This window comes from Centruroides vittatus, unplaced genomic scaffold (genome assembly GCF_030686945.1).
Source record: "Centruroides vittatus isolate TY-2023 unplaced genomic scaffold, ASM3068694v2 contig_751, whole genome shotgun sequence".
NCBI lineage: Eukaryota > Metazoa > Arthropoda > Arachnida > Scorpiones > Buthidae > Centruroides > Centruroides vittatus.
In genome coordinates this window covers 326,001-352,069 of record NW_027122488.1, presented here as the reverse complement: position 1 = coordinate 352,069, position 26,069 = coordinate 326,001, and the positions used below count along the sequence as shown (strand labels likewise).

The 26,069-nt window shown below is 28.1% G+C and overlaps 1 protein-coding gene across 1 annotated transcript in view; it reads left to right on the top strand.

The window, feature by feature from the left end:
• Positions 1-26,069, top strand: part of LOC136981318 (glycerol-3-phosphate acyltransferase 4-like) — a 54,412-nt gene that overhangs the window by 5,327 nt on the left and 23,016 nt on the right. Inside the window, exons 2-7 of the mRNA XM_067277630.1 lie at positions 1,684-1,774; positions 5,889-6,013; positions 11,928-11,970; positions 15,112-15,166; positions 20,611-20,676; positions 22,777-22,851. Coding sequence (XP_067133731.1) covers positions 1,684-1,774; positions 5,889-6,013; positions 11,928-11,970; positions 15,112-15,166; positions 20,611-20,676; positions 22,777-22,851 — 455 coding nt within the window. The remainder of the gene's footprint in view (positions 1-1,683; positions 1,775-5,888; positions 6,014-11,927; positions 11,971-15,111; positions 15,167-20,610; positions 20,677-22,776; positions 22,852-26,069) is intronic.

The following is a 26,069-nucleotide window of genomic DNA, read 5'->3' as shown; positions in this document are numbered from 1 at the left end:
TTGATTTGTTGATCATTGTTTTCTCTTGGGCTTGCGTAACCTGATTTTCTGACTGCTGTGCTTTCTTGTCAGCTTGATTTAAATACAATATTATGACTTCTTCAAAATGACAATGTCTGATTAACAGATTATGTATTAATTTGACAGCAGATATATTTCAGGTTATAATTTTGCCATTTGGATATTTTAGTGTTAAGTTACTATCTCTCCATTTAATGTCTTTATAAACTGTGAAGTCAAACTTGGATATAAGTTTATTTAAACATGGTTGCTTTATTACTATGAAATCTCCTGGATCCACTTATCAGAATTTATTTTGCAATTTGATATTCCCATCCTGCATTACATCTAGTAGCTTTATCAATGTTTTCCTTAACCTTTCAACAGTGGGATAGTCAGGTATGGTGCTATCCCAAAGTAGTGGAGAATAAACGTGGGAAATTTTTAAAGTGTTTTTACATGTGTTTTTTTCTCATTACTATTTGGAAAAAGATTTTGTAAACAGTTATGTCTAATAAAGAAAAGTTTTTTTTTTATTGTTACATAATTCATTTTCTATGTGAATTTTTTTTTACGGTAGTTTTTGGTGATACCCCCAAAAGAATTTAACGAATATATCCTTCCCTAACCACTGCCACATGATCGCCCTTGATGGATATATTTGTTGGTCACTGCAGAGTGGTTAACTTGTTTCTGAAGTTTACAACTTTTGTTTGTTTATCTTCATTCTGTAAATTTGGTTTTGATCTTCCTGTTAAAAATGAGCTCTGCTGGAGAGACTCCAGAGATTGAATGTGTTGTTCTGTATACATGTAGAAAAGTCAGGAGTGGATTTTTCATATCTGTTCCTTCTAATCCAGCAGCTCTGAAAACTTTGAGAAAGACTTTAGTTATTGTACTTGACTGTTAGCCTGCTGCCAATAGTGCTATAAATTATATTCTAATTCTGAGGTTCCATTATGAATTCCAAAGATCTTAACTGACTACTATATTACTATATTCCAGTGTTTCTCAAACTTTTTGGACCGCGACCCCCCTTCTGCACTTAAAAATTTCAAAGGACCCCCGAAGAATAAGTATGTGTCAAAAAACATCTCGGAGGGAGGGGGTTAGGCTCGTATTTAAATATTTATATTATTTTTATTATTTATATGTGCAATTTATTTAAGTAAAAATTATTTTATATATTTTTTATTTCTATTATTTCTAAACATGAATCCATAGTAAATTTATAAAATATTTGAAAAAATTGATCTGGCATCAATTTTTCAGCGACTCCCCAAATATTTTTCACGACCCCCACTTTGAGAATCACTGCTATATACTATAAGACTACTAAGTAATTGTTAGCAAATAGCCATGAGTAGAGAAAACCAAGTGTACTTAATTGCATTACAGTATTTATTGTATGAAACTTTAAATGCATAATGTTGATGTATCCAAAACAAAATCAAACAAGTTTCTGGATTATCTGAAATTTTTGAATTTTGTTGATTAAAATATCTGATTATTTATTTTTTTTTAATCTTTAAGTTGACAATGTTTTCTTAGTTGTATAACTGATTGAAATGAATGCTTTGAATATTACTTTTTAATGAAAATTTTTATTAATAAATAGTTATAACATGAAATAATTATAATATTTATATTGAACTAATTTATTGAATTAATTTGTAATTACAGTTTGGTTTGGAAGAAATTAATGAGAAAGCTGCTCATGATAATAGTGTTTTAAAACAATCTGTTATTGCTTGTAATGGATCTATTAATACAGGTGTGCAAATTTTTATTTTGTTTTTTTTAAATTAACATAATTATATGAACATATATTTTATAAAATTAGAATATAGACAAATCAATTTTAGCAATAATTTAGTAACCCTGATGATAGAGGTTAATTTATATATGTTTAATGAAGAATTGATTAATTATAATTTTTTTGTTTCTATGAAATTTCTATATATTAAAATTTAAAGTTCTGATGTTTATTACATGTATTTGTTAATTTAAGTATTACTCAATAAAATTATATTTCAATAATCCATTATGAATTTTTTTTTATGAAAGCCTATTATTTTTCATATTTAAGCTGATGAAAATAATTGAGCACAGTAGGATTGATATACACAGGTTGTTTTGTGGTTTGCAATGTTTAGAGTTAATACTTGGATGCACAGAGGTAATTCTGACTATTAGTGCTGACTATCTTTATTAAGAAATTCATTGTGGAACAAAAGTAATGTATAAAAATTAGAAGTAATTTTCTACAACCTACCTTTGAGATAAATTATCAAGATGAAATGAAAATAAAGATTCTAATGCAGGCATGAGCTGGCCAGATGACTAAGGCAATTAAGGCATTATCCTATCATTCTGGATACTCAGGATTTAATCTGGATAGTTGAAACAACCCTGAGAATTTTTCAGGGTGGTCTGTCCTGGGTAAGTAGATCACAGGGTGGTCTGTCTAATTGTGGATTTGGATGAACCAATGATCTTTAAAAAGATCCTCTTAGAATCCACAGAACAGAAAGAGTGAAAATAATGGAAAACAACATACACAGAACCAATAACTGGTGTGAAATAGAAAAACCAAACAAAAAACTAACATGAATGTTTTCAAACCCTTCTGGGTTCTTCTTTAGGTATTATAACAGTTATTTACCCAATGGAATGTTGTAAAAGTTTTTTTTTTCTTGAATATAAAAATTAGAACAAGCATTTGAATTATAAGTACAAAAAATTTAAAAATCCAAGTTGCACCTGTGTAATAATTCAAATGCTTGTTATTATTTTTATATTCCAAAAACAGCTTTTTGACATTCCATCAGGTAACTGTTATAATGCCTGAAAAAGAACCTGGAAGGGAATTGAAAACGTTTACATTTAGTTTTTTGTTTGTTCTCTATTTCATACCAGTTATCGGTTATATCCTAGTGTGTTATTTTACTGTTTAAAAATTGAAGAAAGCAAAAAATAAGTTGTAAGTACAGTATGTGAACTGTGTAAAAGTAAAACTGAAACTTAAACTTTTGACACTATATAACAAAACCAAAATCACAATGGGAGTGTGGAATTTGTTGTTTGTTAGTTTGAATGGCTGCTTGTGTCTACAATAACTGTGCTTAGTCAATATCATGAGTTGTTAAAGTAGTACGAGTACATCTAGTAACAGAGAAATGTGTAAAAAAAACCAGAAAAGTGATAACTTTAGATGAGAAAGTGAAGCTTCCAGATAAATATTGAGAAGGTTTTTTTTGTGTGTGACCATAGATTAGAATACATGTTTGATTTTAATGAAAATACCATATGTTATATTAATCCCCAGGGGGTTTATTTTTTAAACATATATATTCCTGGGTTTTTTGAGGCTGGGGGTTTTTTCCTTTTAGCAGGCAATGAGTTGGTAAAAATTGAAAGAAATATCTTGATTAACTTAATTATTTACATTTTTGGAACCATCAAAACCATTTGTTGATTGTATTTATGGGTTACAGCTACAATAATTGAAATAATTACTGTTTTAATAATTAACTTGATTTGGCATCTTCTGATTTAGTTGTTACAGTGTCATTGTTAGAATCAGAATCTTGACTACCTTCTTCTGGTTCAAACTCATCATCAGTTTGAGTTTCCCTAATTACCCCTTGGCTGATAAGTTCTCAACTTATGAACTTTGATTGTAACTTTTTCATTCTCAATATTTGATGATAAGTATAATTTTATTTCCAAAAATGTTTTCATGAACTTTGGAATAGAAAGTGCTGTCCAATTCAAACAATTTGAAGATGATGAATTTTAGTTAAATTTTTTACCTGTCGCTCTAAATTACAAAATTAAATTATAGTCTGTATTCTATATTTTATAGTATTCAACATGTTTTCTATGGTTTATTTTAATCTTGGGGTTTAATCAAAGAAATACAGTAATATAAAAAAAAAACCAAGAAAATAAGAGAGAAGTGATGCAAACTGGTGTACTTTATACTGCTGAATATACAAGTTATGTGCATAATAAAGTGATGTTGAAAATGGAAAATTCATTATTCATTTGGATCACAGATCAACATAAGAAAAACCTGCCTAAATGTTTTAGTATGATTTACATCAAGTCCTTCAAGCTTTACAGCAGATATAAGCAATGGTCTTCTACTTTTATTACCATTAGAGGCTAGTTCCAGAATTTCTGAAAGCATTATTTACTATGCAATGTAAAAATTAGAGTCTGCTTTAATCAATTATGAGACTGCTAAGACTTTCCTTATGCAACAAAAGCAGCTCATCAATGATAATGGATATAAATCTATACAGGTTTATAATGTTGATAAGACAGCATTATTTTTGAAAATATCTCAGTACACCTATAGAACTATTGAAGAGAAGAGTCTCTAGGTTTTAAGGCAGCTAGAGATTGGGCCATATTGCTAAAATGTAGCAACATAGCATGTCATATGATAAAGCTTGATCTATTTTATTGAGCATAAAATCCAAGTGCTCTTAGAAGATTCATAAACAGAATATTCTTGTTATATCAGATGTAGACAAGAAAGCTTGGATGATAAAGAACTTCTTTTTAGACAAATTCCAATTCCACTATTGTTTTATTCTCAAAAGACAAAAAAATACCTGGAAGAAAATTGGTTTCCATTTAAAGTACTGCTTGTGCTAGACAATATTCCAGAATACCAAGTCATACAAAAGAATTTTCAAATGATGAAACAGAGATTATCTGTTTATCTCCATATATCCCTTATCTAGCCATTCAAGTAGGAGTTTGGAGATTATCAGATCCTTTAAACCATCTTCATGAGATGTATGGGTCACTGTGGAGGTTTAGAATTGGCAATCTGTGTCACTCAGTTTTGGAAGGGTGTCACCACAATGAAATTTTTTCCTATTAAAACAGATTCCAAAGAACACCAGAGATTAATACATAATCATCTGTTGTAAGAAACTTGTGGACTAAGACTATGAAGGACATCACTTCAGATGAAGTACGAACCATTTCAGACATACAGTGTGAGATAATCCAATTGCAAAAATAAAGAGTTGGCCAGGAGAATTGCTGGAATAGCATTTGAAGACTGAAAAGAGGAGGATATTGAGGACATAATTGATGGGAAGACACTAGTATTAATGGATGACAATCTGTAGGAGCTTTTGTTCAAATACTGAGGACTAAGACAAAGATGAGGCGGAACAATTCAAAGACAAAAAAATTCAATTGAAAAAGCTCTTGCAGGGAATGAATAATGCCAAAGGCTTTGCAGACTTTTTATGAATATGACCATCTGATTTATGCAATGAAATTTAAGGAAAGACTTTCTTTCAAGAAGTGAAATGAAAGAAGCAGCAGCTTTCCATCAGTATATTCCTTCAAAAGACAACCACATCAATTTATAATACTTCTAGTGCCACTGAATCTAACAATCAGCAAACTATGCTTCTCCAGCTTTTGACACTTCAAAAACAGCTAACAAGCGAATATACAGATTTGCATATATTCTTCTCAAGTGATATATTTTGCTCTGTATATTCAGGAACAAACATCAGATTAAAATGTTATTTATTGTAATAAAAAAAAAATAAGTAAAACAAACAATTTTAAACACATTTTAATGTTTTTTTGTCAATTGTAAATGGTTACAGAAGTATCTATGTAATTATATGGAAATATTTCAAGTGGAGAATAAATTTATGCAGAATTTCATTTTTTATGCACAAACTTCTCAAAAGATTATACTGAACTACACTAGACAAGACTATACTGTATATAAACATTTAAATATAAATAATCTATTATATATTAGGAAAATCATGACTTGCATAGAATTAAGATTTCATTATTAATTAATAATATATATTATCAAATCACTTTTCTTTAAACAGGAATACATGAAGATGCATTGCAGTCAATTAAAAATGAGAGTTTTGCATTTACATTCAGTCCTGCAATTGAACCAAAGGTTTTCCATTTGGACTTTGCAATTGAATTTATAAAATCTGGAGTTGAGGTAAATATTCTAATATCAGTTTTTGTTTTAATAGTTTTCTTGATATAACACTACTATTGTAGTAAAGTCCCAGAAACTTCACCCTTGATAATTTGAAATTTCATAAAACTTGTGTCATTCAAAAAAAATACATAATTTCTAATTTTTACACACACAACTTATTTAATCATAGGATTAAGTTATCATTCTTCACTGGAAATACTTGATAATAGCATCAATTCCATGTGTTAACAAAGAATATAACCCTTTAGGTATACTAAATACTTAGCTTGGACGTCTTTGTTATTCAAATTGCCTGGGGACGATGTGCATAAATTACGTCAAAAGCGCTTGCACAAATAAAATATTTCTTTTATTTTCTTTAACATCTTATCTGAAGTTTTTAATTGTGTGAATATAATCCTTTTTTCAAGGTGCCAATACAAAATGCCACAATGCAAATATTGCTAACTCAAAGCCACCAACTAGCCAATGTTTTTTAAAATTAAAATTTAACTACAAATAGAAATAGTTTCTAATGGTACATAATATTTTATATGAATTTGCACACACAATACATTTACAAAAATTTAGCTGTTTAGACTAGTATCATTGTTATGCTGCTGTATGTTAAACAAATTCATTAATTTAGCAAAATTCTGCTATGGTTGGCAACATGCCCCTCCTGATATAAAGATGGTTACATTTGAATTGCATTTTAACAAAATCTCATTTCTCACTTTACTGTTAACACAAGGAGCTGTAAAACTTGTCATTTTCAGTATCTCTTCACCTTCTCAGTTCACATTAAGTCAAGTTTGCAGGACTCTACTGTACTTAATTCAGTTTTTGATTTTTCTTGAATCTCTTCCATGGTTTAAGTTTTCTTTAAATACTATTTTCAATTTGAAGGACATAGAAAAATCCATTGGAAAAAGATATATGTAATAAGGAGAGTAAGGAATTTATGGGAAAATTATTTTGAATCAATCACTGCAAGCCACTACTCAGGCTCTTTATTATCACAATACAAAAAGTAACTATGTTGTTCTAAATGTAAAAACAAACCAATCTTTCATTGAACTTTCTTATATATGTTTCAAACTTAATTCTTCCTTCATTGTATTATCAGATGGAATAAATTGAAAGGATAAAATCTATTATAAATCAAAGGAAATGTTATCAACACTTATTTATTCTACTCTATTTCATAGTTTTCATTTCTTTTTGCTGTTCATTGGGATGACTATATTTTCACTTTCAACTCATACATTCAGTCTTATTTTCTATTATAATTGATTTTAAGAATCGTTTATTCTCTTTAACATATTTAAGATTTTGCGATATTTTATAAATTTTCCATTAAAGTGGAATGAAGATATCATTAATAATTATAATTTTTAAAATTTTAATTTGAAGTAATTAACATGAATTAAAAGAAATTGTTTTTCAATCATATCTTAAACTGAGAAATAAAAATTTCACAAAAAGAAATATTTTTATATCTTTCATATTAGAAGTTACAGTTGTGAAATAGATATTCTGATTATTATTGTAAGTAGAGAGTCTTATATCATTTGTTTCTCTCAAGGATTGTCATTATGATGCCAGCTATACAACAAAAACATTAAGGGAAATTGTTTTAAAAAATCATTGAGAGGAGTTGAAAACATATATTTGTTAAGTTTTAAAATTTCATGCATATTATTTATTAATACAAAAATGAAATACTTGCCTTTAATGTAAAGTGACCAGATATGTTAGGTTGAAATGCAGGACGCTTGTGTTGTGGGAGCTAAAAATGGGGTGTACCTCCATCATACATATATATAATAATAATAACTAATTCATTAATAAATAATTTAGTAGAAAATATAAAAATAACTCTTTATAGAAAAGAAAATTATTTTTTTTTCACAACTTGATGGCACTGTTTGTATATCTGTCATGGTATACTTAGAATGGCCACTAGGGGTGCCCCTAGATATTATTTAAATTAATAATAAATTCAGTATATTATTATTGCAATAGGAACTTAATATTGAATTATTGATATGAATTTATTATTTATACCACGGAATGACACCATTGCTGCTAGAATGCTCACTAGGGGGAATCCCGGGCTACTAGTAGGAAAAGAAAACAACAACTTTGTGCTCTTGACAACTTGCGAACATGTTGAAAATGTTACATGACCAAATGCGGGACTAACAACCCAAATCCGGGACAGTCCCGCACAATCCAGGACGTCTGATCACCTTACTTTAATGGGATGACAATGCAAAAGCAGTCTTTAAATAAAAATTTATTAAATTTGTATCGTCCAAAATTATTTTTTTATTTTGCACAAACAAAATAGACATATAATTCTTTTTGTTTTACATTTATTAATATCTCAGAATGTTTTAGTTTTAATATAAAAATTATGTTGACTAGTGACATCTAGTGTCAAAAACATCCTGATACAGAAACAAGATATCTTGGGTCCACAGGTCAAGGTCAGCATGTTTCAACCTGAGATATGTTGGGAATACCAGGGAATAGGTTAATGTGTATTGGGAAATGTTTTCCTTGTTATTTTAGCAAACCATCTTATAAGGCTGGAGTAATACAATGTTATATTTATAACAGGGAACTTTTGTAAAAGACTGGGGGTAGCTTACAATTTGGAAATTTCTACTTCTTTTATAGTTATTTTGAGACATTTATTTCTAAATACTAGCTATTTGATTGAAAAGAAGTTAGTTTATACAGAAATAGTAATATCTATTAGAGGGCTATCCTAGGGGAATCTTTAAACTCCATATTTTTTAACATTTACATACATGATCTCCTACTTTATCTAAAGGAAAAAGGGTCAGTTGGTAAAACACTTGCTCCGCATGTTGAAATTTACTATCTTGGATATGCAGATGACATTTTGCTAATGGCTAATTCCATAGTGTCTCTTCAGAAAAAGCTAAATTTAGTGATGACATTGTTCAGAGAAACTGTTTAATGATCAACAAAATGAAAACAAAGATTAATATTCCAGAGTGGCAGTAGATAAAGAAAATCAGATAGACTTTTATTGAGTGATTTATTAGATAAAATATCAAACTTTAAATATTTAGATGTTTATTTTATTCTTCAAGGTTGTTTTAATTTGCATTTAGATAAAATATCAGTTATCACTAAATCCAAAATAGCTATTGGGTTGTTCGGAAAGTAATTTCGTTTTTTTATTACTAGAGGAATTAGATGTATTTTTATCAGCCAATTTGATTTTAGACCACATTTTCATTATATAATTTGACAGCTGACATTTTAAGGCTTATTTGTAAGAAATTTTGTTTGATTCCGTACAATTGTTTTTTTTTCAGTGACCCATCAAATATGGAAAATCGAAAGCATCATTTTCGGCATATTTTGCTTTTTTATAACTAAAAAATCAAAATGCTGTTTAAACAAGCAAAACTTGTGGTACATGTTTGGAGATGTGTTGAGAGAAAGACAGTGCCAAAACTGGTTTACAAAATTGTGTTCTGGCAATTTTAATATTGAAAATACACCACATTCTGGATGGCCATTTGAAGCCAATGAAAATAAAATAAAGGTACTGATTGAAGCAATCTGCTGTATAACAACACGTGAAATCACTAAGCGATTAAATCTGTTAAATTGAACCGTTTATTATTACTTAAAACGAATTAGTTTTGTTTCAAAGCTCGATATATGGGTTCCACATGTTATTAATGAGAGATGCTCTCTATGGTGGGATTTTAAAGAAATTTTTTTTTTTGAGCTTTTACCAGACAATTTAACAATTGATTTGAAAGTGTACTGCCATCAAGTAAACAAATTGAATAATATCATCAAACAGAAAAGGCCAGAATTGATCAACAAACAAAATGTAGTGTTTTACCATGATGATGCCAAATTTCACACAAGTTTGGTAACTGGTCAGAAGCTGTTATAGCTTATATGGGATGTGTTATCATACCAACCATATTCGCCAGATCGGGCCACTCAGATTATTACTTGTTCTGGTCTATACAAATTTTTTTTAACTGTAAGACATTTACTTGAAATGACAATGTCAAAAATCACTTGAATCAGTTTTTTGTAAACAATGATCAAAACTTTTACGAATGTGAAATCATGCTACTACCAGAAACAATGACAACAGGTATTTGACCAAAATGGTCAATATATAATTCAATAAAATATTTATTTATTATAAGAATATTGCTTTTATTTTTCTATGGAAAAAACGAAATTACTTTCCGAACAACCCAATAATTTAATTTATTAACAAAAATGAAAATTTTTTTTATTAAGTAATTACTTTAGGTTATTTGATTCTCTAATTATACCTTTAATTGGCTTCATGCTCCTATTTGGGGAGTTCTTTGTTAGACAAAGTAGAGAAAATACAACTATGTTATTTTAAAAGTGTGTTCTATTTAGATCAATCTATACTAGGACCATTGTTAAGGATTAAACTGGATAGACAATCTTTAGCTATGTTATTTTTTTTATCAGTTGGTGTCAAATTTGGTCAAAAATATTTGATTTGGCTGATTTAACTCTTTAAACATAAAATTGGCTAAAATCGGCTTAATCCATTTTAGATGAAATTGGCCAAAGGAAAAGTTGTTTGACTGATTTTGCTGTAAATTTGTACAGCAAAACCTTGTAAGCTTATCCCCCTGTAGCTTGACCTTGCTTCAAAAGCTTACCCCTTGAAATTGTTTTTACTCCTCAAGTTACATCTCCAAGTAAATAGAAAGAAGAAATTTTCAGAGCTTAGAGTTAAGGAACATTATTAACAATTATTAATTTGTCATGTAAACAGAATTAGCTACATTTATTGAATATTCATCTAAATCAATTTGGTTATTCTTATTATTATTTGACTCAACATCCTGACAGGATTTTGCTTTTGGTCAAATTATTTCAAACAATAAGTGATCAATATTGGACAGGGAATATTGCTTGTTTTGAACAGGGGTCATAGAAAAATCCACAAATTTAGTGTTTTATAGAGTACTAAATGGTATCTTCTGTCTACTATAAGTTTTAAGATCAAATCTTTTCTTGATATAATGTCTAAATAAGTATTTTGTTTTTTGAATGGAAAAAAAAAATTAATTTATTAGATAAAACAATGTTCTTATTGTAGTTTGAAAACAGAGAAAATGAAGAATAATCTGTTTACTTCATGTGTATCTCTTACTAATCTAACCAATTTTTTTGTTTTGTTAGAAAATAAATTTTATACTAATCCTATATTTCATGAAGATTTAACTGAAACTATTTTGTTTGGCATGTATAAACTTTTTGTACAATCTTTACATTTATTGTAAATTTGCAGTTTTGTATTTATTCCCTCCTTGTAAAGCAGAAAGCTGTATCAATAAAATATTATTTTTGTAAATAAAATAATACTGCAAATATATTGCAATTATTTTTAAAGTTTCTCAAATATATAATTTTCTTCAAAATGTTTTTAAGAAGTTGTTGCCATTAGTTTTATTTATTTGAGCAATCACTTAATTAAAATTTCAAATTTTTTAATCATTTGAAAGAAACATCTTGTAAACTTCTTAATATTAACTTCATACATAAATATGCTAATTTAAAAAGCTGTTAAAAATTGAATGATTGGTTACATGTTTTATACAAATGTTGCTTGTAATAATAATAAATTTGTTTGTTAACTCCATTCTCTAAATTTAATTTATTTACTACAACATGAAGTTAATAAATGCTAGTAAAATGATTACAGTATATTGAATCATCTAGAAAGTAATTTTTTTTTTTTAAATAAAATGAAACACAAAATTTTCATATTTAAACTAAATTTTAGTCAATAACAAAATTTTAAAGTAACATATAAACTTAAGTAACAATATTTAGATATAATAAATATTTACATTATAATTATTTTTAGGCAATTATTGATGATGAAGTGACTAAACGATTTTCGGCAGAAGGTAAGTTGTAGAATATAAATTAAAATGTTCCTGTCATTAAACAAATAACAACTAGATATTGATTTGATTATGTTTATGTAAATTACCAAGTATTAGTCAACTTCCATGTCTAGTCTAATCTCTAAGAGAAAGTGATACAGATAAAGAAATTAAAATTAAAATGTATTGTAATATGAATAAATTTATTTGATATAAATAAATTTATGTAAACAAATAGCATTTATGAACAATCAGAAAAATGATGAATTATACAGTTCATAATAATAACTGAGTAGTAACAAAATTTTATACTCTGTTCTGTATTCAAAAAACTTTAATATTATTAACTATTTTAGTTGAAATTTTAAAAAAGCTTAAACTAATTTCAGCCTTTTTTTTTAATTCAATAAAATTTAATGTTTTTAAATTGCACAGAATTTGAAGATTAATCATAAGAGAAAAACAAACTCTTCTAAAAATTTTAAATTAGGTTAAATAAAAACTTATTTTTCAAATTTATCAAATAAAATATTATCATAAACTATTAAAGCTATTAAATTTTAATAAAAATGTAGAAATTAAAAGCAAAAACATTTTCCTTTTTTCATTAATGTGTATTTTACTAACTGTCCATGAGAAAACAATTTAACTTTAAAGATTTTCATTTTCCATATTTGTTTATGATTAATTTAGAAATCAGAATTTTTCAAAGAATGTCAAGAAAAGTATATTTATCATATTTAAATCTTAGTCTTTTTTTTTTTAATAGATTATCAATGTTAAATAGATCATATACAAAATTAAGTGAAAACTTAAATCATAATTCTTCTACTGAGATAATGTTGTTTTATTTTAATATCCTCTGAAAATGAACACTTGTTTTGCATGTTTTGTCTTTTTTTTCATATTTTAATTTGCTTTTGTTTCTGTTTAAATTTAACTTTTATTTTTATCTTCTGTAATTATATGTATGTAGTTACTTTATAACTATAACCTCACCCAACATCAAAATTTTAGTAGTATTACTAGTGCTACACATCAGGTACTTATTTTTTCTCATTATATCCAAGTATCGGGTACAATAGTTTTTATACGGATAATTGGCTACCCATACCCTCAGATATCTGTTTAAAAGGTTCTGTACAACATAAAAATTCATAAACAAAAGAATTTTAAAATTGATTAGTTTGTAGAAAATGTTTGTTACTATATATAACTGTTTTTAATTGATCATTCTTTTAAATAAATTATCATTTTCAAGTTTCAAAAGAGGTATTATGCAAATTAAAATACTAATTAGAATTGTTAATTTCAAAAATATCTAAATAAGAAATTCAACTTCTCCTTGACACCAAGAGTGAAATACTAAATCCAGAACCTGTTACCGGTGTGATTTGCATGATATAGTTAGCAATCTAAAAAGATATCTTTTTAGATTGCTAAATTGTTAAAATTTAAAAATAAGACATATTTTATTAAATAAAAATAATTTATTCTATATAAATTAACTGGAAAATAATTTATTCTATATAAATTATTTTCCAGTTTGTTAAAATTTATTCTATAAATATTAAAAACTGGAAAAAATTTAATCTGAAATTGACTTTTTTGTTACACAAAATTATTAAAATGGAAATTGAAAAATAGTAAATGATACCATTTAAATTACAATTTATTTGTATATTTTGTACTTTGTTTATAACTTTTGACTAATTCATTAACATCTATCCTTAAACTGAAAGGTAACTGTGAAGAATTCAATGAGTTAAGAAATACTTAAAATATAGGGTAAACGGTTTGAAAATACACTGATATTTCTCATTATGAATTTCATTCATCCATTTACATAGTAGTTTAACCTACTTACAGAAAATGTTGAAAATGCTAACTATTATGTTCTAAACTCTATAGTCTTGTTTAATGATATAAACATATATCATTAAACAAGCAGACAGACATATACCTTATTTCTGCACACACAAGAGTTAGATATAAGAGCATGCTCTTATGGATGAAGCAAAAATCAACATTATAATCAACAAAGAACCTAAAAAATGCACTATTTTTAAAAACTTTTATAGTATTGAAAACTTGTTTTTGTTTTTTTTTTAACTTTATTTATAATAATGGTTACCATAGAGATGTCAGTTATTAGTTATTGTATTAGTACATTTTATTTATATTGACACAGCATTGCAGTATTCTTATAAACCAAAACAAGCTGGCACACAAGAGCATGCACTTATATGCACAGAAATACAGTGTATAGTAAACATGATGATATCATAAATATATTTATTAAATTAAAATTTTAAAAACATGAATTTTATAATTTCTTTAAATATTAATGATGATTTACATGAAAGTCATAATTCTTTCATTGAAAAATACATTTGATTTTAATAAGATAAAAAATACATTAATGTTTCAGGAAATCGTTTTTAATTCAAAATTGGATGGTTGAAAATCCTATTAGTTTGTAACCGTACTTTTGTCCTGGTCAGGGATATAGAGATTTACAAGTTAAGGAATTTGGTTAGTTCGAAATATGGTTACTTTGAAATTTGGTGAAAATTCTCTCATAACTGTGATATGTGTATTTTAACTGGTTCATTTAGATCAAAGTGCCTCCATGCTATAAGAGAATAATAGACCAAGAACAATTCTAATCTCTTCAACATTGCTTTGCTTTTATAGTAATACATTTTTGGGTGTCACCTTACCCGTGCATTACCCTTTTTCTTTTGATTGTCTCATGCTGTTTACCTTCACATTTGTATTATTATTATTATTATTAACAAAAATAGCATTCTCATACATAGCTGTATTACATTTGCTTAATAAATTACATCAGTTATGTGGCATTTGGCATATTATACAGATATATGTAAATCTCAGATAATTTGAAACTTGATAATTTGAAATCTGATTATGTCATCCTATGAATTTTGAACTAACAAGCATTTCCTGTATATTTGAATATTTCATTTAAAAATTATTTTGAATAAAAAATTCAAATATTGCTGAATAATTTCTAATGATCTATAATGCGAATTTTGTCATAATATACACTTAAAATTAATATAAATTGAATTAATAAATGAATATTTTTAAGAATTATTTTTTAACAGATTTAATTGAACTTTTACTTTATTCATTTAGAATTGCCTTTTTGGAATTTACTTACCAGAACAAACAAAAATTATCATGTAATCAGGTAATAAAATCAATTTATTATCTTTAGTATTTTTTTATTTCAGTTATTAAAAATAATTATAGTATACTCTCCCTAATCTGAAGTAATCATTGTATGGAGTTGCTCAGATTGGTAAACAGTTTTGGGTTTATAGGATTATAAACAAAAAGTCAAAAAAAGACCAGACAAATTCAGATACAGTTGGCATCATATATAATGAGATTCATTGTTGCAAATTATCAATTAATGTAAACTTTTCTGTTTCCTTGAATCTTTAATATTATTAAATTTATGCTAAAATGTTCAGATGTTACAAAGTATTATGAAGCAGTGTATCAGATATAACTAAGATTTGCAATTGTTGACATGCAGCCATACCAAAAATATATTGTAGGACAAGGAAAAGCCAACTTTATTTAATAAAAAAAGTAAAATTACATTACAGATGGATACCACTCCTATCTTTCACTGCTTGCCATGTCCAATCACTAGGAACAACTATTTCCATTGCAGAGATAACCTTTCTTTAGAGTCTGTGCCTCTGCACAAATATGTAAAAGAGTTAGGACTGTCACCTACAGACATTTAAACACAATTAAAAATATAATTTTTTTTTTTTTTAATTTTTTTATTAAATTGTAATTCTGCCAGCCCTTTTTAAAAAGCCAACTTTATTGCTTAAACCTGAACATCATAGAAATTCTTCTGAAAAAGGAAGTTAAGCCTTCCAAGTAATCATTTTTGCTTTTTTGGCAATTCAGTTTGACTACTTTCTGCTTTAAAAGTTTAGATGCTGGAAAACCAAATAAAAAATTCACGACTAACCCGTTACAAAGCTATACACAAGAGCCGAATTATCGGGCTAGAGTTGGCTATAATAAATAAATAATTAATAAGACAATTTGGCACTAGAGCTTGGCGCTAGGCGCCATCTCTTAGTAAACTTAATAATTATAAATTAAATAAATAATTTTAATAATTTGGAACTGGAGGAAAAGAAATCGGCCCGAAGCGGGACTCGAACCCGCAACTTCTGCTATCCGTGCAGACACGTTACCAGTTACGCTACTCGGACCTTCAGTCCGATTGCCTCCTCCAGTATATATAAGCTAACACAACGACCATCGACGGTCATTACAATGCCGGCTGGGGACACATCAAGTGCCCACGTCCTCCCAAGGCACTCAACCGGCCATCGCAACTCCGGCAAGGCGTATATACTGGAGGAGGCAATCGGACTGAAGGTCCGGGTAGCGTAACTGGTAACGTGTCTGCACGGATAGCAGAAGTTGCGGGTTCGAGTCCCGCTTCGGGCCGATTTCTTTTCCTCCAGTTCCAAATTATTAAAATTATTTATTTAATTTATAATTATTAAGTTTACTAAGAGATGGCGCCTAGTGCCAAGCTCTAGTGCCAAATTGTCTTATTAATTATTTATTTATTATAGCCAACTCTAGCCCGATAATACGGCTCTTGTGGATGTATAAAAAATTCACTTTATTAATCTTTTTGCTTTCATTAATGAGCTACAGTATGTCAGGTTATCATCTTGAGGTCTAATCTGCAAATTGACCATTCCTTTATTCTTTTAGATTTCAAAATAATTGGGATCATATTTCATTCCCACACACTAGATCAGTGATTGTCCAGTCTCAATAGCTTGTGTGTTGTGTGTGGCATGAATTTCAGAAATTTTGCATTTTTTGTATTAGAAGGATTGATGCTATTAAATTTTGGTAGTTAAAGGTTGAGGAGATGGGGAGATAGAGTGGGGTGGGACTAAGTGAAGATTTTACTTGTTGTTAACATTTGCAATTTTTTATAAAACTGATCTCTACCCTCAAAAGTAAGCTTTTTGCCATTTTATAATAATAAGAATGTAAAAAGTTTTTAAATAAAATCTCATAACAGATGGTGCTGCACAATTTTAACTTTTTCCGGAACAGTTATGCAACTTGTTGCTCAATTTTTTCATATTGAAGAGAGATAATGCAAGCTCATTGCAGTATATTTTGACCAACAATATCTGAGTCTGGATGAAAGTGAAAAGCTTTGTTGTTGAAGCTAAAGGTCATTAATGTGGTTGATGAAGGGAAGACTTCACAGGAATGCAGAATTTCTGTTTGGCATTCCCAATTTTTTGTCAGCCGTGCTAAAAAACAGGTCAGTGCTCCATGAGAAGTTCAATAGTAATGTTCTGCCAACAAGAGAGAAGTTCCATAGTACAGCTTATAAAAATATTGAAGATTCAATTAAAAAAGCTGATGATATACAGTAAAAATCCATAGAAGAAACTAAAATGTCTGTTTTTGTCCAATGTACTAAATGCAAGGAACAACAATTTTCCATTGAAGAGATGACCTTTCATACATGCAAAACAGTTTAGAAAGTTTACAGGTTACAAGACATATTGAATATGCTTTTTTCGAGTGGTTTAAAAAAATACAAAGTAAAAATATTTTTATTGATGGTCCAATTTTGAAGGAGAAAGCTAAAGAATTTGCTAAACTCTTAGGAAAGCCTGATTTTGAGCTCAAATAGAGGACTCTAGCATTTCAAAGAATGGTACAGAATTATCTTCAAAAGTACTTATATTGGTGCCAACTACATTGTGACAGAATGGCTGCAATAAAACAAAAAGACATGATCAACCAGTATACTCCATCTGACATATACAACAGTGATGAACAGGCCTTTTTCACCATTTTCTACTGGATAAAACACTTGCCTTAAAGGGTGATAAATGCTCCTGTAGAAAGAAATCTGAAGCCAGGTGATATTATTGGTGATTGCCAACATGGATGGCTTTGACAAACAAAAGGTTTTGGTGATTGGAAAGTCAAAAAACCCAAGATGTTTAAAAGATTGCAAAAATTTACCCATTTTATTATTGTGCAAATAAGAATGCATGAATGATTTCAGAAGTGTTCAGAAGTGGCTCACAGAATTGATGAGATGACATAGAAAGGGAGAAAGATCTTTTTGGTTATGGATAATTACACAGCTCTTTTAACAAATGTTAGCTTGAAGTCACCCAATCTGTTGTTTACCTCTAAACATTACTTCAGAGTTGCAGCCAGTGGACCAAGGACAAATTGATTGAAGCTGTAAAAAAAGCAAGTCTTGCATCACATCTCACTAAGTTTGGAAACAAATCAGACAACTATAATCTTGTGAGATGCTAAGTGATATGTACTAATCACACTAGAAACAGCTAGAAATTGTTGGAGTCATGCTGAATTTGTTAAGATAGCGACAGAAATGGAAATTGATCTTTGGAATCACCTGCAGAAAAACAGAAATGTGTCTGATTTTTTTCTGCTGATCCCAATATGATAGAATGCAACATTTGGATGAAATGGATAAGAAATTAATTGCTTGTGTTTTTCAGGCCAAAATCCAAAGAGAAATAACTCACTTTTTTTAAGTAAGTGTCTTCTCAATAATGCTTCCTTCCTCCAGAATCACATGCATAGATAATTTTTTTCTTGTACTGTAAGTTACATTTTTATTTTCACATCTTTATTCTGTTTTTATTTTTTAAACATAAAGCCAAACATTTTTTTGGACTTTGGTTAAGTGAAAAATTTTACTCCCATTTGGAAGTTAGAAATAAATACATGATAGTTTATTATGAAATATTGTCGCAATTCACTTGTTTCCAATGGTCAAGCACCATGGCGCAGTGGTTATCATCTCTGTCTATGAATCAGAAGGTCTCTGGTTTGAGCTGTTCCATGATGCATCAGTTTTTTTATGTTCACATTCTCAAAGTTCAAACGTCCACATTTGTTAATTTACAATCGTTGCTTATTTTGAGAATGCTTCTTCACGCTCTAAAACTGCGAGCTATCAGACTAAGTTCAGTTTATCTTGTACTGCATGCTGCAGAGTTAGTATGTTCTGTGGACTAATAAACATCTATTTGTGTTCACCAATGACTTGTTATTGTTGTCACCTTTCCTCTATGTGACAATATCACTATAGTGAGATTTTACTCAGTCCCCTTCACTTTGTCATATAGTATATGGACCCAACTGTATCATATATAAGAATTTTTTAACAATACAGTCAAATCATATGTGCTGATAACGTAAAACACTTTTTGATCTAACTGTAATTTACTTTCATTTGGGGTTGATTATTTAAATTTTAACTTTAACATAGTTAAAAAATTTTTAATTTTCATTGAAACTGCCCAAATGGAGCAGGGGTCCTGCTGCATAGTACCAAAATCACCACTGGTGATATTTTTATTAAAGTGGTGATAAAAATTGTAGTCTGCTGTTTTGACATTCAGTGTGAAATTGAATCATAAATCACACTTTGGGAAAATCAAAGTGTCGAGCTTCCTTACAATGGCAGTCTCCTGTATCACACACCTAGGGTGCTTATACTTTTTTAATCAAACTGATCCAAGTTTACTCAGATTGTTCAAATTGTGTATACAAACGAACTATGGCAATCTGATCAATCTCTATCTGCATATACAAACACCATCTAGGATCAACTGTATTGTGATCAAACTAATCCCAACAGAGGGTAGGATCATTTAGATTAGAGAAAAATGATTAAAGATGGCGACAACCACATTAAAGTCAAGCTTATAGTTGACAGCAAAAAAAACTTTGTTTAACTGTCAATGAAGAAAAGTACTGTACTTAAAACATATATGGTAAGTAAAAACATTATTATTAAAATATCTGATAAACTGAGGTGAAAAAAATAACTATTTTGAGAAAATTTTGCAAGATTGTATGGCAAGAATGCATTGTGAGCACTTTCACATTTTACTGTTTTGTGAGCAAATTTATTCACAGTGTAAATACGATTTGATTCTACTTGTATACTTTCTGTAAACTAAAACACAACAGAAGTGATCTGTATCACATAACAGACTGATCTGATCTTACAGATCAATCCATCTGAAATGAAAAGTACATGCTCCCCTAGCAAATTCATGACGTCACATGGAAAGTTGGAGCAGAAAAGTAGGAAGTGACTTTGAGAACCAAAGGCAGTTTTTTGCAATGCTATCCAATGTTTCCAGATTGGGGATATATTATTGACCAACAGAAAATTTGGGGAATTTTTTGGGGTGATTTTTTTCAGTACAATATCTGAAAGTAAATATGAAGAAAATTTCATTTAACAACATAAGATTTAAATCTTCAGAGGCTTGTTTTTGGCAAACAGGAAATGACAGCTCAATTTTTAATTTCTTGTTTTATAAGTTTTAAATGAGAGAAGTAATAATAATAATAATAATGCGGTAAAATAATAATGTTACACATTTTTATATTTCTTGAAAAATTTATTTTAGTTTTTTATAACATCGTTTCATTCTAACATTCCAGTCTTAAGATATTTTTAGATAAATATAAATATTCTATTTATGTAATTAACTTACTTTAAAATAGTTTAAACTATATTAAATAATATCAATATTTAATTTTATTTTATAGTCCAAAACTGACTGTGCTTTGGGGTATAGGATTTTTTATTCGCTATTGTATATTGTTTCCTTTAAGGTAAGTGTTATGTTGTCTTCTTTTAAAATATTAATTTCTCTTAAGTTTTGTAATTTTTAAAAAATTATTTCTGTAAATATTTTAGTTCTGTATATGGGAATTTTCTTTATGATGCATTAAGATACAATAAATGTACTTTTATTATAATTATGAATTTAATAGCTAAAGTGAATAAAATTATGCCTGTAAGATTTATATTTAACTAGCAGACCCGGCCACGTGTTGTTGTGGCTCAAAATGTATCTATTATAAATGTATAACACTTCCCTTGTCGGGGAATTTCAAAAAATTCCTTCTTAGTGTACATTCTCTTGACGTACTGTACCCTATTAAAATGTAATCAAATACGCATCTAAAATAGTATAATAAAAGTCGAGTTCTTCACGGTAAGCCTTAATCCTGTCCATCTCCCCCCAGTAGGGGGAATTTTGACATGTATATATGTATATTATATAAAAACACGTGCATATTTGAATGCAACGTTGTGTCAAAATTTCAAAGGAATCAGTAGGAACAAACAAACGTTATATTTTATTTATATAGATAGATAGAAAATTATCTGCTTTAGTCCATTCTCACGGAAAAGCAAACTTGGGTCGTCGGAGTTAGCACCATCTGTTGGACATAAAAGCTTTAATCCATATATAAAGATATTTTTGGAAGGGGGAAATGGTGGTCTTCACATATGCCAGAAACCTTTGTGGGAGTGTATTAAACAACTTTCCAAAGTTTCATGGCAATCGGATAAATGGTGTGGTAATGCATGAAGGACAAACAGACATACATTAGTTTATATATATATATATATATATATATATATATATATATATATATAGAATTCTTAAGTTTTCCTGAGAGAGAAAAATAGCTTATAATAATGAATAATGGAGAATAGTAATGATAAATAATGAAGGGGAGATGAGAATTGGATGAATTTTATTTGTATTTTGCAATCTACATTTATATTATTAGTACAGCAATTGTTCTAACTTGTGTCCAAATATTTTTTACAATAATATTTTTAATAGTTCCCAAACTAAGGAATAATGCATTAATTTTTCTGGTTTTAGTTATTCTCCAAATAAAATGTAAAAAAAGAAATTACACATTTATATGAAAATTAGTTTGATGTAGTTTTATTTTTTAATAAAATTTTATATATGTTGATTTTTTTTCTGTTGCATTTATAAATACAGTAGTGAACCGAAAATCGGAATCAATTGGGGACTGGGGTTGTTCAGATTAGGGATGTTCAAATTTTTCTCCGTTGCGTGTCACTTCGTGTTGAATTTTCGTCGATTTTAAGCCTAATGAAAATTTTTATAATAATAATTGAGGCTATCGTATCGTTAAAAATTATTTTTGCATTTTGTACAAACAAAATAAATATATGTAAGAATATAAAAACATGAAAATTATACTTTAGAAGTAAATCTTAGTATCAAAAACGTTCGATTCAGCAGTCCGACTGAAAATCATGCCGATTACCGGCGATTCCGATTACCGGGGTTCCGATTTACGAGTCTCTACTGTATAATCAATATCATAAACTCGCTATAGATTGGAGTTGCTGTATAATATACTAATATACGTAGAAATGACTAACATTTTTGATCCTTCCCATTTTGGAAAAACTGGATCTGAGGGAGATTGAAAAGGGAAGGATTGAATATATTAGTTCGTTTCCACACACACACACATTATGTTGGAGTTACAAAAGGGTTCTCAAGTGTATATTATAAATATGATAATAATAAGAATATAATTAAAATTTTATTTTAAAAATATTAACATTTTAATATTGATAAGCAGACAGGACACAAAGTTAATTGCTTTTCCTTTTTAACTTTTTCATTTAATAATAAAGAGGTTATCAAAATGGTAAAACATTCTATTGTAAAATTCTATGAAGCCATATTTTATTTATTAGATATTCAGTGATCTCACAGAAACTGACATTGCATGGACAAATAAATTTTTTAAAATAAAGTTTGCTTATATTTGATTTTCAAATATTTTCATAATGAGAAATCATTTCTCATAGACAAAAATACAAATCAGATTTTTTAATTGTATATTTTTACACTTACATATTTACAGATTAATCATTTTATTGTTTGGACTTGGATGGTTGGTTATGTGTACTTCAGCTGTTGGAAGCATTCCTGATGGGAAGTAAGTACTATCTATTAACAATAAAATTTTTATTATATCATTTAACAACATTTTAATAATTTAAAACATAAAAGTTGCACATATGTGAGTGTAATGATGATATAAGTAAGTGATTAGAAATGTCCTTTGACCTAGGTCAAGGGTATATCTGATTGTGAAATTTCCATTCTTTCCATTGGTGGGGTCAAAAATATGTATTCCCATTGAAAAAAAAGACTTGATCTTCAAATGACCTTGAAGATCAAGGGCACCAATTGTTTGTCCATTCGAAACCCTACAACTTTTGTCTAAACCTTTTTTCAAAATAATGAGACCCAATTAAGATATTTCATTCTCTCAAGATAAAAAACTTACCCTGTATAGTTAATCAGGGCCTCCTACCCTAAGCTTTCTATATCTGCTTTTGATTTTCATTCATCTAACAATGTTCTTGAGATTTTAATGAACAACAGATAGACAGAAGAATGCCAGTGGTAATTTATAGGTATACAATTTTTCCAAATTGTAGCCCAATTAACTAACAATCCCAATCTAAAGTATCAAACATTAATATTAATTTTTTCTTCACTGCTAAACACTATTAAATAATGATATTTTGCCAAAAAGAAAACATCCTCATCTTCTGAGCTTTCCTGTTTATCTTAATCTCAATTATTGGCAACAACTTGATTTTTCTGTTTTTTCATAAAATATTTTCATTTGCTTGTGCTTACCTAACTTTAAAAATTTAATCTTTTTATGTAGTAACTTTTATCTTTTTTTCTCTGTAAATCTTACAAGTTTGAGAATTTTAATACAGCACTTCTAACATCCAAAGGTTTTCAATGACAATGACATTATTTGTCTAATTTATTGTTACAAATGCATTTTGGAACAATGTATATTTTTGTTCTCTCTTCAGTGCTAATACTAAATAAAAGTCCATATATTGCATATCATCATAAGCTGTTCTTATTTTTAAACAATACTGGTATTAGTACTTGCAAATTAAAAAATAGTTTTGACAATTTTTTAATTCAAGTATATCCAGAATACATATTTTAAAAACTCGTTAAAAGATCGATCTCTTATCTGTAATGTTAAACAAACACTATATAAAACAATATTCATATTCAACTTAATGCTTAATTTTTGTTCAATAGAATCATAATACAGTGGCACCTCGCTTAATGAGCATAATTCATTCCAGTACCTTACTCATAATGTGAAACATTTGTTAAGCAAAACAATTTTTTCCATAGAAATGAATGTAAAATATGATAATGTGTTCATGCCAAAAAGATACTCAAATATTTTATGTATAATGTTTATTCAAAGAAAATTATGCAATATACCTATACATAGGTTTGAGTTAATGCAGTTCATTTTACTGAGGTTTTACTATAATAATAATGGTAAATGATGGAATTACTTCAACAAAAAAAAATTAAATAGAAAAAGATTTTAATGCCAATAATATCTGATAATGTGAAATTTTGAATGAACCATTTAGCTATAAAACTAGTCCTATGTGCAGAAAAATTGTGATGGAAAATAAAACAGAAAACAAAGAAAATTCTGTTTATGCATTAACTTGTTTTAGCAAAAATGCAAAATATCCTTTTTATGAGAAGCAAATTTAAATAATAATTACTATTGATGCTATTGGAATGAAATCTAAATTTCAACAAGGATGATAGCTTAGTTAATAGCAAATTATTTACTAGCCATTATAATCTCATACTCAATTTCTTCACTTTTATTCAATTTTTTTAAAAGTTAACTATCAATGGATAATTTATTTCAAGAAAACAATTTTTATTATTTTATTGTCTGTCATGTTGATTTATTGATGTCAAAACTGCTCTCACTTTTTATCAGATGTCAACTTTCCATTTTTGCATGTAATGACAGAAAAGTTAAACATTTTTCAAACTAATTTTTTTGGATTCTTTCTGCATTACAGAAACAAAACTTTTTTATTTTCTGGAAATTTTTTGCACTTTTCTGCAAACAGAACTGTGAACTGTAGCTTCATTTGATATAAGTATAAACATACAATAGAATCGACAGTTAACATTTAAAATGATTCTCTGAGTTGTTATTATGTAGAGAGGGGGAAATTACCATAAAAAATGAATGGGAGAGAGCTAAAGATAAGGCATATATAAACAAATAACCTATCATATCACAGCTAAATGAAAAGGGCTTGTATAATTTTAAGTAGTTTTTATTTAGTGTTTTATGCAATTGTATACATTATGCACTGTTATTTATAATAATAGTCTGTAAACTGTGTTTTGTTACAATATTTTAGATATTTATTGTGTTTACTGCCATATGTCTAATCTTTAAATAAGCTGATGAGGAATCTGAATACCTGAAATGCATTCCCATATTAATAAAAGTTATATTTGAATAATTGAGTTGTCTTGATGTGGTAACCCTTTTCATTTAGCCATGGTCTGATAGGCTACTCGTTTAAGTATGCTTATAGCCCAAATATACATTAATGTAGTCAAAGGAAAAGTTATTGAATGAGTTCATAACTGCAAATTAAAATCAGCAGATAACCTGCATCAATGATCTATTTTTGAGTTATTTCCAGCAAATAAATACTTTTGAATGTAATAGACCTATCTAAGATAACTATTGGATACGATCGAGAAATTCTCAAATAATTAGAAGTAAAGTTAACCTAAATTTGTGTCTCTTATATCATGATATATTAATTAATTAAAGGCAAAAAGTAATGCTAATTTTTAATATAACTTTATTGAAATAAACAGTAAATAAAATAATATATATTCTTTGTAAGAGGTAAATGTGAAAAAGTTTCTCATTCTTTATTTTAGCATAGAGATGATCTAATGCATTTGTATGAAGTCTGTGTTAATTACTATAAACTTAATTTTCAAGATTCACTAAATATAACTATGTAATAATACATAATTTATTTGATGTAATCTAATCAAAGGATTAATTAAACTACAGTATCGGTTTGTTAATCTGGCATTTGACAATCTGAAATGTCCAGTAACCCAGCATTCTCTGAAAATAGGCTTGAATTGTCTGATGATGATCCTCAAATCTGAATTTGTTTGGTCATATGGTGTGTGAAAGACTCCAAACAGAAATATAGTCTGGAAAAGAAATATTATGAGCACATTAATCATGAATGTCAATTTTACTCAATAACATGTTCATTAATGTTTTTGAAGATTTCTCAATCAAGCTTA